This window comes from Dryas octopetala, chromosome 4 (assembly GCF_963921425.1).
Source record: "Dryas octopetala chromosome 4, drDryOcto1.1, whole genome shotgun sequence".
Taxonomy (NCBI): Eukaryota; Viridiplantae; Streptophyta; class Magnoliopsida; order Rosales; family Rosaceae; genus Dryas; species Dryas octopetala.
In genome coordinates, this window is record NC_141369.1 from 6,818,091 (window position 1) to 6,839,115 (window position 21,025).

A 21,025-nucleotide genomic window follows, 5' to 3' on the forward strand; every position below is an offset into this window, starting at 1 on the left:
GACAGAAAATGATGTGGCAGCTTTAAAATCGATATTGGATTGTACTTAGAAGACTGGTAGCTAGCGAATTTATAATTGATCGAGGATAGCTACTGTTGCAATCTTTTGAAACTTTTCACTACTTTTTCTTGTGTGGATGCAAGACATGCACGTCACTGGCCTCAAAAGCTTGTGATGATAATAAGTTATAGAGCCCTTTGTTTATATATATATAGGTACGTTGCCTCTTGAAGCTTTGAAGATAATAAGTTATAGAGCTACTTAGCAATTGCATACAACACTGGCAGGCACCATATGGAGGGTTATAATAAGTTGGGTGTCAGAAAAGGTGCCTGGACTAGAGAGGAAGATACTCTTCTGAGGCAGTGCATTGAGAGTTATGGAGAAGGAAAGTGGCACCAAGTTCCTTCCAAAACAGGTATGTGTTAATGTTTTCTCCCGAGTCAGTCAATCTCAGTTTTTTTCAAAAATATTAGCTATATATATAGGTTGACTATATGATAAAATAATATGTTGTCATATTGTAAGAAAACATTATCTTTACGTCGAACTTGGATGGATTATACTAAATTGTAAGATTTAAGCATTTTATAATCTTTTAGATTTGTACTTCAATATTATAATTTTAAATAATAAAATAAAATTAAGTATAGTCCAGTTCTATCTAGTATGGAATAATAGATATTCCAAACAAGCCATTAATGTATAGGTATGGCAGAGAAATAGGGAGTGGGAGATGTGAGATAGCTTGACAAATTATGTGTATATACATGCAGGGTTGAACAGATGCAGGAAGAGCTGTAGACTAAGATGGCTGAACCATTTGAAGCCAAATATCAAGAGAGGGGAGTTTACTGAGGACGAAACAGATCTAATAATTAGGCTTCACAAGCTTTTAGGAAACAGGTACCAATAATTATAGATGTTTTCTTATGTTAACTCCATCCCATCCTTAATTAATTATTGAGCTGTTGCAAATTCATAAAACACAAAACCATTTTTGGAGGTGATAATTATCAAGCTATTGAGCTGTTGCAAATTAATTATTGATCATTATAATGACCGAACCACCATGCATGTAAATGCAACAACCAATAACTCCTAATTATGATATTTCTTATTCTCAAGATATGTCTTTGGATTTTCCGACACTAAATTCTTGTCTAATAATATCAATTTTATTAAATTCAAAAAGTTGTCCACGTATTATACTAATAATGAAAATGAGAGACAAAAGAGTTATTAATGCATAAAATAAAAATAAAACTGTCACTTTTACATAAGGGCATTTTAGAGATCAAGTACAATTTTGAGTTTTAAATGATTCTGACCTATCATGGGTATAGAGATTTGTTGAGTTCGCAATTAGTCAAAGGAAAAATTATTGTACATGACCGTAATACCACGTGGCATGATGACGTGGTGTCATTAATCCACTCAAATTATAACACGTAGATGGTTTTAAAGGTTTTTTCTTAGATTTTAGGGTTTTTTCTAAACTTTAAGGTTTTTGAAATTAATTATTATATGCGTATTATAATTTTAGTAAATTATTAACACCACGTGACATGATGACGTGGTATTACGGTCACACACAATCAATTCTTCAGTCAAAGGGCACAACCCAACAAAACAATTTAGAGATACTTAGATAAAGGCTAATACAACTTATATTTTATAAGCTAGACTTAGATTATGCCCATTTTTAAATTGTAGATGCCACATAGAATATCTTTATACTATATATTTTTATATATTAAATTACAAAATTTGCCATGCTCATAAAAGTTTTAATACCCAACATCATCTAATTAAAATCCATATTTTTAGGATATTATTCAAATCATCATTTTTATGCATTTAAAATCATAATATCTATTGCAGATAAATTATCTATAAATGATGTATTGGAAAAGCATTTTGAACAAGAAATAAAAAACAATATGTGTAAGCATTTTATGTAGGTAAATTATATATATGCGCATTTGATATAGATAAATTATGTACAAGTATTTAATGTTGGTAAATTATATATAAGCATTTGATATAAATAAATTATGCATAAGCATTTGATGTAGGTAAATCATATATAAGTATTTCATGTAGGTAAGTTATATATAAGCATTTAATTATGAGTGCCTTAATTTTAAGGTACGAACAACCAAAAAACTTAATCAAAACCATCCTAACAAACAAATTTAACTTTCAGGTCACCTTTTAGAAAGACAACCCTAACATAAGCCCAACCCACCCAAAATAAAAACTAAAACTAACATATATAAGTCTAACTCATCCAAAATTATAAACTGAAACTAACACAAATTCAACCTACCCAAAATAGCTCTAACAAGTGCTAAACTGAAACTGCGAACTAAAACTGCGTCAGAAAACTGAACCTGTAGTTTGCGAACTAAAACTGCATTAGAAAATAGAAATTGTAGTCTGTGAACTAAAATGGCGTTAGAAAATTTAATTGCGACTGCAGACATATTTTCATTACACTTTGAACAAATGTAAGTTTTATATACCAAGGATACTAAGAATTTGAGAGAAGAAAATTCAAAACGAACAAAACTTAAAAAAAAAAAAAAAAAAAAACACTAAAACTAAACTAAATAAGCTAAGTGACCTAGATGTTACAAATGTTATGTTATTGTTGCATTTTAACAATAGGTGTACTAGAGATTAAGTAGGATGTAATTTATTCTTTAATTAATGTAGGTGCACTAATATATTGATACATATATATAGAGTTTTTAGTAGGTGCACTAATGTACTAATATGTATATTATTTTTAATAGGTGCACCAACATACTAATATGTATATTATTTTAAGGCTTATTCGCACAAATTTCCCTCAAAAGTACCTTTTATTCTCACTTTGCCCTTTTAAACTTTAATCTTCTCACTTTTCTCCCTGAATTTTACAAACCCCATATTCCGCCAAGTCCGTCAATGGCTCCGTTAAATAATCCGACGTGTTACTTACGTGATATGAGCGACAAAAATCCGTTAAAAAACACCTAACCACCTTAAAACGTGGAGAAAGTGTTGGAAACTTATAAAAACTAATTGAGAACAAAATACAAAAAGAAACAAACATAGTAAAAATGTCAATTGAAACGTGTAGAGCGCGTGCCAAAAAACTAGTATATACTAATAGTACAAATCACATCAAATATATTCTCGACAAATTTTCAAAATTTACCTAACTCTAATATAATTTGTACTATGAATATATTGCATACAAATTTCCTAAGTTTTAATTTACCTACATGGGTACCTGCAACAATTAACTGGCCTACATTATTATAGAACCTATAAAAAACTTACAAATAAATATGTTGGAGCATCAGAGTCAATAAACAAAGTACCTACAATTAGACAAATGATGAAATGACAACATTTAAACAAAGTTACCAACCAATTAATATGCTCATCAGTTTAGACCAGCGTAGCTATACAACTCCATAAACTATAACAACAAATTACATGAAAATTAATTAAGGTACTATATGAATTGCTTAATTTCACTGAACATGAATAATACATTTTATGGATCGGTGATTGATCAATTGAAACATTCAAGGTTAATGGAAAATATAAATACTCGCGTATTGCATAATATTTTTTTTTTTTCTTTTGATATGGGGGAGGGGGTGGGATAGTTGAACTTGAAACGTCTTTCAATATTTAGAAGAGAAATACTATTAGATCTAGTTGATCATGAAGTTAGCAGTACAACTTTTTCATTTAGAATTTGGGCCAAATCCATCCCGACAAAAAATAACAAATATTATAGTACCCACTTGCGCAACGGATGTTTGACTTATTTGTATGCATACAAGCCTACAACTTCTACAAGGCTAATTAAAACCACTTTATTTAAAAAAAAAATTGCAATACAATTCAAGAAATAATTTACCTAGAATGCCATATTTCATGAATATTTAACGAAGATGCAAAGTACAATAACCCAGTAAGTAGGCACATTATTACAACAAACTGTATAAGAGAAACAAAGGATAAAAAATTAATCTCCAAACAAACTTTAACCAATCCGAAAAAAAATGAATATGTTGATTTCAAAAACAATAATTAAGAACCTAGGTTTATGATATTGCGTACTTGAATGTGACAATAATTATTGAAAATGGTACGAAATTTTCAATGTTGATGGTCGATTCTTTCTTAGGCCTCGTTTGAGATTGCGGTAGAGGATTCAAAAGTTGCTGTGGATTGACAAATCTCTATCACCTACAGAAGTTTCGGTGTTTGGTAAAAAAATTAAAAACTGTTTTTCTCTACAATTCTCAACCCCCCACAACAAAAACAGAAAACAGGTTTCTAGGTGTTTTTAAAAGCTGCAGTAAATCATAGTAACAATGAATATTTTATTTTACCCATAATACCCTCATTGATTTCTATAATTTTTATTTTTTTATTTTAAATTTAAAAATATTTCTATTCTTAATTATATTTTATATTGTGATAATTAGTTATGATATTTTATTTGTACGATTAAAATTATGGACCATTTTATGAGTCTTTTTTAGATTAAGACTGGTAATGATTTAGGGTTTTTAATCAAGTCCTTTTATTTTTTTTCTTTGATGGCTTTATGTTAGGTTTTAACTCCGGAATTTTGGATTCCGCCCAAAATCCTGGAGTTAAAACCTAACATGCAGCCTCTAGAAAACCCACTCTACACTCTAGAAGGAAAAATACCCTTCAAATTGAGGAAGGACTTTCTTATGAATTAAAAGAATTTTCTTATAAATTAAAAGAACTTTATTATGAATTAAAAAAATATTCTTATAAATTAGAGGATTTTATTATGAATTAAAAAGATTTTCTTATAAATTTTAAAACACCTCCGGTCTCCATCTAAAAACTGTTTTTTTTTTAAACCCAAGCGTAATTATCTCTTAAAATTATAATATACCTAAAAAAATAATAGGCATACTTATTTGATAATGTTGTTTTTAGAAAAATTAATGCTAATAAAAATTTGTAGCAAAAAATTTCAAAAACAAATAAAAAAACATTTTATTTTTACCAAACAAATAAGTAAAAGACACTTTCAATATCATGTCTATTTTAGTAATTATACACGGTCACAACATTTTTACATTAACATTTACCAAACAAGGGTTCATTGGAGCTGTCGGAGGTAGCGTCGGGTCTACCTTGTCATGCCTGATGAAGTGTCGTGCCAATCATGGGAGTACACGGCCATAGGTATGTCCCAACACTCTCCTCGTTGGATGCATTGGGCTCGGGCCCTAACCTTTGTATAGTAATCATGCAGTTCCTGCCTATTTGGCCAATACCCCAAACCAAATGTCCCGTAGTGCACTGGGTATTCGGGGAATTCTAGAGGCCCTTACTAGTATTGTCCCAATCCTAGTCCCGGAAGGTAGCCTTTTGCCTTTTTTGACTTTAGGATTTTAGGGTTGCCATTTCCCCTTAATACTGTTTTTGCACTCACAACACTTTTAAGAACATAGTTTACCAAACACTCAATTGCTTTAATTTACAGCTGACTTTACTTCACAGCTGTTTTTCTTCACAACAATACTAAACTGGCCCTTTAATCCTTGTTGTTAGTACGTAATGGAAGAATTTGGGCATTAGAGTTCCATCATTTGGTCTTACCCACTATTGGATGGCTGAGGGGAGATAAAGATAGTTTAAATTGACTGAATCATGTTAGATTGGGTGCCCAGAATATGAGGATTGAAGAAATCTCTAGAAAGGACAAGGATCCCTTACCCATTTTCCTACCATTCTTTGTACAAGGCTAAAATCTTAGTCATTGAACTCTTCTTTAATGGCTAAGATTTTAGCCTTGTATACAACATAGTAGGGAAAATAGGTAAGTGATCCTTGTCCCTCTAGAAAATAAGAAATTGGTTGCTGTAAGAATGGCATTGGGTGTAAATAGTGGTGGATATATGGTTATATTATATCCATCCTATGAGAGATTTTTCGGTGTAACCGATACACCGTCATGTAGTATAACTAGTATATGTGTCATAATATGGGTGAATTTTATTAATATTATACCTTAGAAGAGATAAACATACCGTCCAACAATATCCTTACACAGTGTATCGGTTACACCACGTGGTGATGTATCGGTTATACATAAAAAATTCTCCTATCCTCGGTGGCTTCTAATTTTGAGAATGGGTTGCATCTAATAGCTAAAATGTCATCAAAAATTATTTTGTATAACCAGTACACTACCATGTGGTATAACTAATCTATATGTATAATATGGATGAATGTTATTAATACCAAATCCTACAAATATAAACATACCGTCTCATAATAATATTCTTACACGTTGAAATATTTGTTACACTACGTAACGGTATATCGGTTATATCCAATTTTTCAAAATGTCATAGGGTTAAAATCTATACAAAATTTAATGTCAGGGGGTGGAATCTCATTAACCATAATTTGTTTATAATTAGACGGCCGAAATTTTTTTTGATACTATTTCATCCCCGCCCAACCAATACCTCATTTTCTCATGTTATGTGCGTAAGGTGGTCATTAATTGCTGGGAGACTTCCAGGGAGAACAGCGAATGATGTGAAAAACTATTGGAACACACGACTACGGATGGATTCTCGCATGAAAAGGATGAAAGATAAAAATCAAGAAACTGCAAAGACCATTACAGTACGACCTCAACCACGAAGATTTATGAAAAGTGCACATTGTTTGAGCAATAAAGCTAAAATTTTGCAACATATTCAATCAGAAGAGAATTTTAGTAGACCATCACAAACCTCACCTCTTATAGAAAATGAAATTGATTGGTGGAATACCTTGTTAGATGACAATGAAGCAAGTACACGTTCTTATCTTGGGGTAGAGGATGATCTATGGACAAATTTTTGGGTAGAAGATTTGGAACAATCAACAAGAACATGCGTCACTTTTGCTGAAGGAGGATGTAGGAGTGACTTCTCTTTTAGTGTGGACTTTGGGAATAATTCAAAAGAAGAAGATAGAACATGATTCATAGGTCCTACGTCTTCCTAGAAGTATTTTGTACACTAAATAACTGCCAAATATTGTATCTATAGTTGCTTTGGTTATCGTTTCTTATTTTATGTTTTGCTAAGTTTTTCAATTGTTTGGCTTCTGTTGTTCATTTTTCTTTTTCATTGTACCATCTAGCTTATGTAATATTGTTGTTGATTATATAAAATAAAGGTTAAAATTCAATTTAGACACTCAACTATAGGGGGTAAAGTGAGAAAAAAGTGTATCTTATAAGAGGCAATGGTATGAATAAGCCTTGCTTTTAACCTTGAAGTTAGTTTGATTGGTGAAGATGGCGTTGAATTTCATTATACCTTTGCCATTCATAGTTTTTTTGTTTTCTTGGACAACTACAACACTTTGTGCACGAAATTCGATCACGTAATTCTTACGAGACCAACTAGTGGGTCGGATTCCAAATCTGACTAGGCCTTTAAGAGCCTTGTCCCCGAGGCTGAAAAAGAACCTAGGCCGAGAGCAGTTCCTAACTCGACTGATCAATTGTTTAAAAAGAATCAGTTTAGGCGCAATAACTCAATCAAATCACATTCTCATTCCGATCCTAGCTTAATGGTGGCACGCCCTGCACTCATAAACAAACGGACCAAAGTTTGCTTCCGGCCAACCTTGGCTAAAAACAAGTGAACAAGTTGTTACTGTCATGTGAAGATATATTGGAAGACTAGCTAATTTCATTGTTATTTGATGCACGAGGAGTTGATGATTGACAAGAAAGAAATGAGCTCTTCTTTGACATATAATATGAGAGCAAAATAAAGGATATTCATATTTATGTATATGCTACTTGTGCTTTATGTGGTTATGGATATATTACACTTGTGTAAAGAATAAGATTAGGCATAAAAAGTGTTTTTTTGTTTCGTTTTATGGCATCTTGAATATGTGATAGTCTATTTTGTGATTTGTCAAAATAAATTTCAGCAATTTATATTATAATGTAGATCACATGATTTTGTTGGCTTTACAATGTCAATCACTAAGTCATACATGGATCTCGTTACAATTTGTTTTTTATTTTTGTCTATCTAGTGCACTTGCTCTGCTCTTGGTTTGATCCCTCATTGGCATAGCATTGTGCCTGGAAGCCAAGATTACAGTGTATGATATTTCTTCATGGTGTTTCTTTAATATCATCTACTTGTTTTTTTAAGAGTTTTCTTATGTAGAAAGAATGCAAAAAACATTGACACTAGGTAACTTGCGTAAAGTTTGGACCAATATACATTGCATTTTACTTTTATCCTTCTGCTTTTTTAAATTTTTTTTTCTTGCAGTTTTTTTTTATATAGATTAATCAATCTCATGTATTATATTATTTATCTAATTGCAAGATTTGAATATTGTTGAAATGAGGCACTTTATAAGATTAAGAAGAAGTATGATCTCCTATCACGAGGTTTTTTGTAGTTCTTGAATTTTGTTTCTTTTGTTTGCCCTTGTTTCTTTGTACCAAACTGTATACACTACAAGAAAAAACCTTTTGGGCGAGGAATCTTTGGGTGACGAACCCCCATTCATCGCCTTAAAACATAAATGTTTAGGCGACGCAGATTTTCGTCCCCGCCTCTCTCCACTCACTCTCTACCACCAGCACCACCGAAACCCCCTTCCCCGATCTGCTCTGCCCCAAAACCCCGCCTCGCCCTCTTCACCGAAACCCATCCCCACTCAAACCCAAAATCCATCCCCTCCCCCGCATATCTCCCTTCTCCCCTCCTCTTTCTCTCTCCCTAAAACCCCAACCCCTCTCAAAACTGCTTACCCTCCATCCGCACGCCACCGCCAAAACCCCAATCAGTTTGTGGGTTTTTTTTTGGGTAATTTTTCTTTCATTTTATGTTTTATGTGGATTTTCTGTTTTTTGGGTTTTTAATATTGTGGATTTTGTATTTGTAGGATTGTGAATTGCTTTTGTTGTGAATTTGCAAGATTGTGGATTGCATTTGTTGTGGAATTTGTGTTTTTTTTTTTTTTTTGTAATTAATTTATTTTGTGAATTTTGTTGTGTTTTGATGTGGATTTTATGTTTTTTGTTATTTATTATATTATTTTGGGTTTTTAATTTCCTTTATTGCTCCTTGATTGCTGTGTAGGAATATTCTCTTGTGCGGAGAAATTTTGATTTGACAAATTGCAGAGTTTCGAGGTAAAATTTATTATGTTAGTTTGTATATTTGTATGTTAAAATTAATCATAAAATTAATTAGTTAGTTTGTATGTTTTTTAATTATAAAATTTATTAGTTAGTTTGTATGTAGATTAGTTAGTTTGTTAGTTTCTAAATATAAAATTTAGTTTAATTACAAAATATAGATTAATTATAAAATTTTGTTTAATTATTAAATTTAGATTAATTATAAATGTATTTTACTTATTAAATTTAGAATTAATTACCCTAAACTACCTTTTACTTATTGTTTTTACTCTCTAGTGCACCAATTAATTTTATTTAATAACAAGGTAAGATGCATCTAGCTATTTTTTGTCTTTCTCTTTCTTCTCTCTTCATTTTCATCTTCTCTCTTTCTCCCCCCACTATGTCTCTGTTCTCTTTCCTCTTCATCATCTTCTTATTCTTCTTCTTCGCAGAGCAAACACCTTCGGGACGAACACAACCACCACGAGCAGCACTGCTGTCAATGGCCATGAAAATCTCAGCGCCAACCAAGAAGCAATGGATCTGCTCCAAGCTTGATCGAAGCCTTTTAGATCTACTCCGGCTTCTCCTTGATTGGGCATGGTCACAGCTCGTGGTAGACTCTTACTTTGATTTCTTATCAGTAGTAGGTTCTTGATTTTATTTGTTTAGTTCAGTTTCTGGAACTGCAAGTAAATTGAAACTGCAGTTTCTGGAACTGCAAGTGAACTGAAACTGCATAAACTGTAATTTCTAGAACTGCAAATGAACTGAAACTACAGCTTCTTTATCAGTAGTAGGTTCTTGATTTTTTTTTTTTTGTTTAGTTCAGTTTCTGAAACTGCAGTTTCTGTAGTTTCTGGAACTGCAAGTGAGCTGAAACTGCATAAACTGTAATTTCTGGAACTGCAAATGAACTGAAACTGCAGTTTATTGGAGTTGCAGACTTGTAGTTGCAGTTATTAACTGCAAGTGAAATTGTAGTTTATTAGAGTTGCGGACTTGCAGTTTCAGTTTCCGTTTTTTGGTGATGCGTTGATGCTGGTATTTTGGAAGATGTCTGCATATTTTGTTTTTGTTATGTCTATTTTCGGATGGTATTTTGGGATCTACTGGTGGTGGTGTGGTGTCTGCATGGTATTTTGGGATCTAGTGGTGGTGTGGTGTCCGCAAATGAAGAATGAGTTTGTTATAGTTGGTCCGCAAAGGAAGAATGAGACTTTAGATAGTTTTGGTTAATAAAATTAGATGACAGTACCTATATATTAATGGACTCTTAAATTTATTTAGATGAGGTAGAAATATATATATCTAGATAAATATAATTCAGTTTGTATGTTAAATTTAGTTTTGTTGTAACAATTAGTTGTATTTTAAAATTTATTTTATAAGGTGGAAGGCGATGGAGTCAGGTCCCGATGACGTAGTCCAGCCCTCCTCGAGTACTGGGAGCCCGTCGATCTCACTGCTACAATGAGGTCACCATTACTGCTTCATCCATTGCGACGAGGGAACCATGTAGTGGGGTGCAGTACGTGAAGTCTTCTCGGATCATGCGCACCACTGTGGTGCGCATTCGAGTCATTTGTGGAAACAAGTTGACGATCGTTAGACTTTAATGTTGACAGTTTGTTCTCACTTGACGTGGGGGCGATTGTCCGTGCCAAGTGCCTCTTGGTTGCAACCACTATGAAAAAATTGTCGGAAAAGACCCAAAACAAAGTGATCCACTTCATCTTAGTAAGTATAGCTCGATAATTAATACAAAATGATGAATTTGATCATACCTAATAATTAATATTCTTTTTAGGTTAAGTATATATGACATTCAAATGGATGATTCCACCACCGTCACGTACATGACGAATTTACTCATCAAGTCCTACAAGTAGTGGAAGCACGAACTACACAGGCACTTCAAGGGATTTTCATCGGCAGTTGAGGTATTGGCGAACCCCCCTAAGAAGTTGGTAGAGCGGCCTGACCAGTGGGTTTTTTTGTGCGAACATTTCCTAAGCCCGACGTTTTTGGTATGTTTTATCATTTTAATACTTCAAAAAACTGATTAGTCTTTTGTTCTTCTATTATTGTATATACACTAACACATTTATAATTTGCCTAATATTTAACAGAAGAAGTCAGTCGCCAACGCCTGGAACTGGAAAGGGAAGTCGTTTAACCATAATAGTAGTCTGATGCTCATCACATATCGGGTGGAGTCGCGACGTCGGGTACGTCATTATTTAATTTAATACATAGATATTTCTTAGTATTGTTTGAGTCTTTGACAACATTATTTTTTTTTTTCAGGGCGGGTCGCAATTCCCAGAGATAGACACTTTCGAGGATATTTATGCCCATCCCGGCTGTGATGCGACCAAGACAAAACATGTTAGTTTTTTATATTTTAATTTTTTTCACAATTTTTTTATATTTATATTTAATTTGCTAATTAGTTACTTGTGTATAACATTTTGAAGGATGAGATGGTGGCCAACTCAAGAATATATTTGGAGAACTTGACTGCGCAGCACCCACCGGGTATTTCGTTAGAGTCGATCATAGTACCTGATCCCGATATTGGACTTCGTATTAAAACAGACTCACTGGGTGTTAGGCCCGGTAAGGAAATACGTGGCATGGGATATGGGTGGATTCATGACGTCCGGTCCTCCTCATCTTCGTCTTCTTCCCAGCCATTTGCAGTCGTTGCGGGGCAGTACGCTCAAGTGCAGAAGTTGCAGGAGGACATACGAGCCAAGAGAGCGAAAAAGGAGGCGTTGTACGCCGCATTGACCAAGGCGTTACCTTGGTTTCCCGCCACCGTCATGTCATCAGCTGCCGCCAGATATATATGACGATAATGCTACTGATTTAGAATAGATTGACCACTAGGGTTATTACTACTTTGTATGGAATTATATTGTTGCTAATTTGTGTTAATATAAATTTGGGTGACGAACATCATGTCTTTGGAACTATTGCGTCGGCCAAGGTTTTTATAAATTTTTTATTTTTAAATATATTTTTTTAAGCTTTTTATCCAAAAGCTATATAATATAAGACAAAATTTATTAATAAATTTAATGAATATATCATGATTTTTTATCCACTAGGGTTATTACATATATCATGATTTTTTTTTAAAATAAAATAAAATTGGCAAAGACGATGTGCATTGCGTGTCATAAAAAGCATCATAAATACCTATTATGGTGTGCAATGTTTGTCGTAAAAGGTTATTTGTGGAATTTATTCATTCCATTCACAGCATGCAAAATGTGCCATAATTGGTAATGACTTTTTACAACATGGCCTTTAAAAGCGTGCATTGCGTGTCGTAAAAGCCCAGTTTAATTTGTTGTAGTGATCGAGTTGATTGAGTTTCTCTTTGATGCATGCATAAACTAAATAATTGTGTGTTTCATGTAGTTTAGGTGCATATTTGTTTTGCATTCTCATGCATTGTTATCTTACTTTATATTCAAAAATAAAAATACAAAATCCAAAAAGATTGTGCATTGAATGCTTACATGAATTTTACATTGTTCTCGAACTTTTTTTTTATTATTATCTTGAATGACTTTTGATAAATAGTTGAGTTTAATTAATTCAAATTCAAGCTAGTATGCTTCTCTATTTTGCTTTAATCACTCTAACAGTACTCCTCGTCTATGACTCAATTCATTTACTTTTTTTAACATAAATGTTATGGGTTGATTATACAACCTTGAATTGATGAAAGATCTTTGAAACTAAGCTTATTTCATATTTGTGCTTGATTTTTGTATTTTTAAAAAATATATCATGATGGAGAGAGCTACCTAGTGAATAGTGTGAAGCCGTCACTGAGGTAAGATATGTTTGCTTAATTCGTTTGGGAATTGTTACCTACCATCTAGTGTGATAGCTTCCATAGGTGTGCTTTATCCCCTAAAAAAATGTTAAAAAAAAATCATGGAGTATTTCTTTTACCTACCATCATTATGCCCGTTTGTATCACCTATGCTGCTAGTTTTTCTTGTATGTATGTGTCACAATTTACCATCTTCCTTAGTTGTTTATAAAAGCATGACACTTGATTCTACCTAAATTATGAATAGTTTCATATGTTTGTTTGTAATTCGGATTGATTTCATTAAATGGATATGCTATCTAGCTTGGCTACATAATTTAAGGAATTTCTCACATGAGCCCATCCAATATAAGAAGGTCCCTATACCACAATACATGTATCGCAGTCGAGGGATGTTTTGGTATATGATGTGTAAATGTAAACTTTGTAATTAGCAATTTCCTAAAGAGAATTAAAATTATCAAGTTGTAAGCTTTAGCTTAGGTATGTTTAAGTGAGTCAAAGTTTGGTCATGATCTTTAATTTGAATCAAAGGTTGATTCTCAAGTCTCATATCCGAAGCGGTTCCTAAAGGTAAGTCTCGATGTTCAATTTCTCTTAGGATTAAGGTAATATGACTTAGCTAGAGACCATGCATGCATTCTAGGTGATTAGAAATATAATCATATACATTTAAATGTGTTTAAATGTCTTCGGGATTGAAAATGATGTTTGAAAAAGTTGGAGAATGTGTTTTTGTCCCAGAGGATCGATCCTACATACCTTGGGAGGATCGATCCTACACATGCTTGAACTTCATATTGGAAGTTTTGTCCCATAGGATCGATCCTCTGGCTGGGTGTAGTTTGTTTGAAGCTCCTGTAGGAGCGATCGTACGGGAGGTAGGATCAAACCTATTGATGCGATTTCTTTCCTTAACCCCATAGGATCGATTCTATGGTTTGTAGGATCAATCCAATGCGTTTTTTAAATACTTTCTAAGTTTTCTAATCCTAGTTTTTCAAGGTTTTGTCCTAATTAAATGCTAATCCTTTCCTATATGGTTTGTGACTCTTTTCCTAGGTTATTATGGATTTGACTCTTATAAATAGATTGTTTTATCATAAGTCTAAATTGCTCATACATTATATACTTTTGAGAGAATGTGCATTCTAGGGTTTAGTGTGAGTTTTGATTATATGAACATCTTTGTTGCATAAACACTAATCATATAGAATAGTTCATGGTGCATATCTGAACAGAGATAGTTTGAATAGATTGTTCCTTGTGAATCTATTCAACCTATCGCCTTTATTCATTCATTCTCCATCATTGGTTGAACTCGAGCATCAAGATCGAAGCTATGTAATACTTACCCCTTACTTTACTCAATGTTTTTAGGTATTGTGCACGAAGGAGAGACGAATTTTGGCGGAGGTCTTGCGAGCTTGCATCAGTGGACTTATCAACCTCCTACTCTCTTTTGGTGATTCCACTCATCTACTTCATGAGTCGATTTTATGTTTGATTTACCTTTCTTTATATTTAAGAACTTTTGTTTGTGTATTTTGAAATCTTTTGTTCGACTATAGACATTTTGAGTCTTGTGTGTGTTCTTCAATGTTTATCTGAGCTAATGTAACTTTGGGGGTTGGTCTTTAATGTAAATCTTTTAATTTGTTTTTTGTATTTCCGTTGTGTATTAAATACTTTGATCTAACTCATTTCACTAGACCGAAAAGGGCTTAACCTATTTTGGGAGTACTTAGAATTATAATGCTCAGGAATTGGTTATTTTAGTTTTGGGTGTTTTCAAGGTAGGTGTCGTCATTACATACCCGGATTTTGGGGTGTGAAACAACCCATTTGACACCTCTAGAGGAGCCCTAGTCTAATTTCTTTAAATTTTAAATTTCTATATTAATTTCAATTTTTCTTCCTTCTAAATCATTTTAATTTTTAAAATTTTTATAAGGTTACGTAGCTTTTTTTTTTATGTGGTGAAAATTTAATGTGGACGTCATCAAAAAAGGATTCCACAAATAGTCCCTCAACTTTTACCCAAACATCAACTTAATCCTTAAAGTTCATTTTCACTCAATGTGGTCCTCCATATTTACAACTGCACATCAATGGTGTTCCTCTGTTACCTTCCATTTGATATTCCATAAAAAATGGTCAATCTGTGTCAGCATCATCAATCTACATCAGCATTTTCCTATTTTCTATTTTTATAAAATTCTTTTAACTTCATATTTTCATTAAAAATAGCTCGAGCGCCCAAAAAATGTTCCGATAAATCCTATAGACCTCATTAGGGGATATCGGTTGAGCATGTAAGCTTTTTGTACTGACTGTGGAAATACAAAGTGTCAATCAATAGAGAACTGGTTCTATTGATTGAGCATGCACACTATGAGACCCCAAAAGTTTTTCTAAATTGTTTTGGAGACAATGATAATTTTTTGTGGTTTTCTAGGATTTATTTGAGGTTAAAATAATTTTTCAAAAATTATTAGAGGGTGTTAGAGTTTAATTTGGATTATTGAGAATTATTTGAAGATGTTAGATTTTTTATTAAAAGTTTTGGAAGTCAAATCCTGAAATTGAGCTCATAAAAAAATAGTAGTACTTGAGGGGAGTCCGTAGGATTTTTTGGAATATTTTCCGAATGCCCGAGCTATTTTTAATGAAATTATGAAGTTAAGGATTTTAGAAAAACAGAAAATAGAAAAATGCTAATGTAAACTAGTCAATTTTTACGGAATATCAAACTGAAGGCAACAGAGAGACAACGATTGTAAATATGGAGGACCACATTGAGCAAGAATGAATTTTAGGGACCAAGTTGATGTTTGGGTGAAAGTTGAAGAATCATTTGTGGTAAAAAGCCTAAAAAACGATTGATGATCGGAATGGTTAACAAATGTATGATATTAAAACTTCAAGCAAACTTGGATGGTAGTGACATTGTAAAACTTTAAATAATAGGTACTAGAATGAAATTAGGTATATACTTTGCAGTTTGCACTCGTAAATTAACTCTACAAATATCTCTAAATTATACTCCCAAAAATTGATTGCTTGTTTCTCTACATCTATGAGGAAATAGCCAATATAGTGTGACACTTAAAAAGGTAGAAAACTGAATGTTTAGCAAAAGAAAACAAAAAACTGTTCAACTGTTAATCACTAATTGTCATATAGATGATACAATATAAATGGGGATACATCCACTCAAAACCATTATGTCTTCATAACTATCCACAAAGGAACCAATGGAATTAAGGAACTCACCACATTTCTGGTTAACTATTCATAGCTAGTTAGAATGCTCCAAATCTCTGCCATAAATACTAAGCATAGGAACAACTTGATAAGAGTGGTAGAGTTGTTTTTTCCTACTTTAGTCTTAATCGAGAAATTTAATTTCTCGCTTATTTAAATGCGTTATAAATCCACTTCTATTGTTCTCACACTCTTATATTTATAATATAAGATTAGAATTAAAAGTGAAATAAACATAAGTAGATAAAAACCCAACAAAGGATTTGAATCCAATGAATTACAAACCCCGAGAACCAGGGATGTCAACCCATTGTAATTGGAGTTCCAATTCCCCACTCTCCACATTTTTGAGTCTGATAACCATGTCCTGCACAACTTGGCCATCAGAATAGATGATACAGCTCTCTTCAGCTAGGCAGTTTTTCCTGCTTGGTTGTGTTCTTGAAACTACAGTTCCGCTGGCCACGCCTTGCAACCGCATCCGTATGGCCTCAACAAATGGACCAATCTCGAACTCAGCATCCCCCATCTTATCATCAAGAGTAAATGTGTCTTTGTCATACACAAACTGCAATCTCAGCAGGACAAATTAATTAGTAATTCATTTCATTTCATGTACCAGTGTACCACTATATGTAAAACATAACCATTCTAGAAAAAAATATTGTATGTCTACGTAGTGTTATCAATTCACTTAAATTATAACACGTATACGATTTTAAGGATATTTTTTATGATTCCCATTCTTAATGAGTATTACACATTTCAGAATGGGAGTCGGATCAGGCCAACCCTGACAAGATTCAGGTCAGTCCAATGGTTTAGGGCCCCCAACTTTAGGCTCCAAATAGATCTAAGCACATATTATGTGAGTATGTATGGGCCTTATTTTACTTTGTTGCCAAAAAAATAAGTACTTACAAGCTTGATTGGAAGACTTGGGTCTGCAACAGAAAGAGTTAAGTATTCGTTCCACTCGGGATTGACACTGTTATTAATTACTCGAGTCTTCAACTTCTGCATCGCACATTACATTTTCAAATCATCAGTTGCAATATATAAAAAATCAAAAGCCCTTTGCTTATTATTTTCTTTTGCAATTTCTAACTTTCTTATCCCATCTCAGATCACCCCCAAATCAAGCCAAAGCAGAGGGTTAAAATCTTCCAAGCAGCTTTAATGGTATCATAAACTTTGCAACCTTCAAAAATAAAAAATTATCGAAAAAGTACAACCCAAGAACAATTTGTCTTACAATTTACATGAAAATCGGTCAACTGTAACTATCTAAAAGATTGACAATCCACATAATTTGAGAGTGAAAGTCCTGAAGACTCCAAGACAGCATAAAGATAAAGCTGAACTACCAAGTCAAAAACCCAACAATCCAAAATCCACATCTACAAACCCAAAAGTCCAAAGCTAGAACAACAACCCTAAAAACACAGAGAGAGAGAGAGAGAGAGAGAGAGAGAGAGAGAGAGAGGGAGAGGAAAATTACCTGCTTGCCCATTTTGATGACAACATAAGGATCACTGCTTCTGACATCTCTAACAGCAAGGTTGGCACCTCTTTGGACATGAATTTTGAGAAGGCCCAACAGGTGCTCCATTGAAAATAAGTTAAATCTCTGGGGCAAATTAAAAACAATGAGAAAGATGTGTGGAGCTTTACTCGATCGATTTCAGAGATTTAAACCCGAAGGAGATTGAAGTTTGATTCCATCGCCTAACCGCTTTTTATACCCACAGGAACACAACCACCAAGTCTTCTTCATTTTTTTTTTTTTTTTTTTGGGTCGGATGTCTTCATTTGGTTGGCTGCAAGCCTGCAACTTGCAACATCATAAAAAATAAAATATCATTATTTATTATGTTATATAATTAATTCATTTTACAAGTCTCACGGGCAGACAAGACTCTTTCTTTTACATTTGAATGTGTTTGTTTCATTAGTAACAGTGATTAGGACAACTCTTGATGATGGTTTCAAAAGTGGGGGGGGGGGGGGGGGGGGGGTATGCACACCACCCTAATCCACTAAGTTGACCACCCCACTTAAATTTTTACCCCTTTGTGCCCATTTTGCCCCTGCATTAAAAAAAAAAACCATTTCTCCAATTTTGGCCGGCCACCCCTCCCCGCCGCGGCGGAGCTTCACGACGTCGATTAGCCGGGCATGGTGGTCGGATGAACAAGGGAAGACCATGGTTGGACTCGCCGTGACCTGGGGAACAAAACCCAAGTGGTCCGGCGTCTCAACTCCGCCGGAAAAGGAAGATCACCGGCGAAGGGGCCGATCGGGTCACGACATCGATTCGCCGCGCACGGTGGTCAGATGAACAAAGGAAGACCAGGGTTGGACTCGCCGTGACCTGGGGAACAAAACCCAAGTGGTCCGGCGTCTCAACTCTGCCGGAAAAGGAAGATCGTCGGCGAAGGGGCTGTCGGGTCTTCGCCTGGGCCAATCGGGTCTTCGCCTGGGTGGGTGGGTCTTCGCCTGGGAAGGGTGAGATCGACCGGCGAAGGGGAGAGGTGGGGTCGCGGCGACAGTGGGGAGAGGGTGGGGTTGCGCCGGCGACGGGGAGAGGTGGCCGGCCAAAATTGGAGAAATGATTTTTTTTTTTTAATGCAGGGGCAAAATGGGCACAAAGGGATAAAAATTTAAGTGGGGTGGTCAACTTAGTGGATTAGGGTGGTGTGCATAGCCCCCCCCCCTTCAAAATTTTAAGCTATAAGGAAATGGGCCAAGTCAATTTGTTGCAGACAAATGGAGACGGTATGCCACACGCTGTAATAATTAGAACTCAAAACTTTCGTGGCCAAAAAAAAAAAAGAACTCAAAACTTAAATGGAAATAGTATGCAGACACTATGCCACACGCTGTAATTAGAATCATTAAGACTGAGCCAATAATGTAAAGGTGAAATTTATAGCACAAATATGGAATCATTCAAAACTTATATAACAAAGAGATAAATCTTTTTAATTTGTTAGCTTAAATTACAGATTTTCAATACAATTTATATACCGTAACAACATATATATACATTAATGCAGCGTTTTAAAGATTGAAAGCGAGGGGCATGGCCACCTTAGGCCGAATAGTGGTTCCACCATGTTCGTGAGTTGAACATTCTCGGTAGTGCATGTTATAAATCTTTGGGTTAAATACAAAAATGGTCCACGAACTTTACAGTGAATCTCAATTTGGTCCACTATCTATAAAAAGTATCAATTTGGTCCACAAACTTTATAAGTTATATCAAAGCAGTACAAACGTTAACTTCCATCGAAAAATTTAACGAAAACTGGTCATGTGCACAGCAAGTGACCACATTTTTAAAATCATTTTCGTCCGTTTATCACATTTTCATGTGACCAATTTCGTTATTTTTCTTATAAAAGTTAGCGTTTGTACTGCTTTGGTACAACTTGAAAAGTTTGTGGACCAAATTGATATTTTTTATAGTTAATGGATTAAATTGAGACTCATTGTAAAGTTTGTGGACCATTTTTGTATTTAATCATAAATCTTTTTAATGTGTTTTGATACTTTATTTTTTGGAATTATTCTTAACCAGAAGAGTTATAAGTCTTCACTTTAATAATGGTTCTATAGAGTAATGTTATTCGAATTAACTCAGCCGCTACCGAAAAAACTCTCTTCTCTCTCCTCAACTCTCCCTCTCCCAGCCTAGTATTCCAGGGAGGCGCTGGCCCTTGTGTATCACAGGCCCGCCCCTCCCTATGCCTCTTCTTTTTTGTGGTTTTGGTAAGATCTACGGGATACTCTCCTCCCTGCTCTAAGCGAAAGCTTTTCCAACTTTCAATGTAAAAGTTTTTCCAACCTATAGTTTAGCGACGGTGCACACTGGGGCGGATCATCGGCGGAGCGGAGGGAGCTCAATGCGATGGAGCAACAACGGCAATAGCAACGGCGGAGGAAGGTTGTGGTTTCGCGCCTTCGATTTGCCGCACTTGGTGGTCGAGGCTTCGCGCCCTCAATCTGCCGCAGAGAGTGTGGGTGGCTACTGCCTAGTGGTGCTAGCTATGGTTTTTGCTTGTTTTTTTGTTTTGGTTTTTGCTTGTGTATTTTAGCTCCTGCTAGTTTTGGGGTTTTGTTTTATAGATTTAGAGTTTTTATTCCCAAATTTGAGATTGAAAGTGGTGGTGCCTCGAATGAGAGGGGTATGTTCATGCCCTTCAATACCTCCTTGTTCCATTATCAAAAATTTGTTCGGCATGAGATTAAGTTCACTTTGGATGCGAATTTTGTTCGTCTATCTTGTTTTTGTTGTCTTCCGATTCATAGGGTCAAGTTGATGATTTTGCTTTTGATGGTCCTTCCTGGGTGAAGTCTTGAGAATTTTGGTCTTTGACTGTTTTCAGATCTAGTTGTTGACAATTCACTTGCATACTTGTAATTTTTTATTTAGATATGCAAGTGTTGTTCCGAATTGGCTAGATGTTGTTGTGGCGGAAGACCTTGTAATTATTGTTATGCTTCTTTATATCCCACATGCATTGAGCTAACTTTCTCAAAAAAAGAATTAACTCAACTAACCACATTATATGACAGTTGGTGTACATTATTTAAAAAGAGGAAATTATTAATTTAGTCCACTTATTATTCACTTTATCTTAGTTTAGTCCACGATATTAATATTAACCACCTTA

The 21,025-nt window shown here is 34.4% G+C and overlaps 2 protein-coding genes across 2 annotated transcripts; one reads left to right on the forward strand and one right to left on the reverse strand.

The window, feature by feature from the left end:
* The first annotated feature begins 284 nt into the window (after nucleotides 1–284).
* LOC147286385 (transcription factor MYB1-like) lies at nucleotides 285–7,241 on the forward strand. The gene is made up of 3 exons (XM_086239312.1): nucleotides 285–418; nucleotides 777–906; nucleotides 6,561–7,241. Exons 1-3 carry the CDS (start codon nucleotides 295–297, stop codon nucleotides 7,036–7,038), a joined length of 732 nt encoding a protein of 243 aa, XP_086095438.1. The 5' UTR covers nucleotides 285–294; the 3' UTR covers nucleotides 7,039–7,241.
* A 9,237-nt stretch (nucleotides 7,242–16,478) lies between these two features.
* On the reverse strand, nucleotides 16,479–18,110 carry LOC147286386 (protein C2-DOMAIN ABA-RELATED 4-like). Its single transcript, XM_086239922.1, has 3 exons — nucleotides 17,848–18,110; nucleotides 17,268–17,363; nucleotides 16,479–16,914 (listed from the first exon to the last, which is right to left on the reverse strand). Exons 1-3 carry the CDS (start codon nucleotides 17,956–17,958, stop codon nucleotides 16,624–16,626), a joined length of 498 nt encoding a protein of 165 aa, XP_086096048.1. The 5' UTR covers nucleotides 17,959–18,110; the 3' UTR covers nucleotides 16,479–16,623.
* Between the last annotated feature and the right edge of the window lie 2,915 nt (nucleotides 18,111–21,025).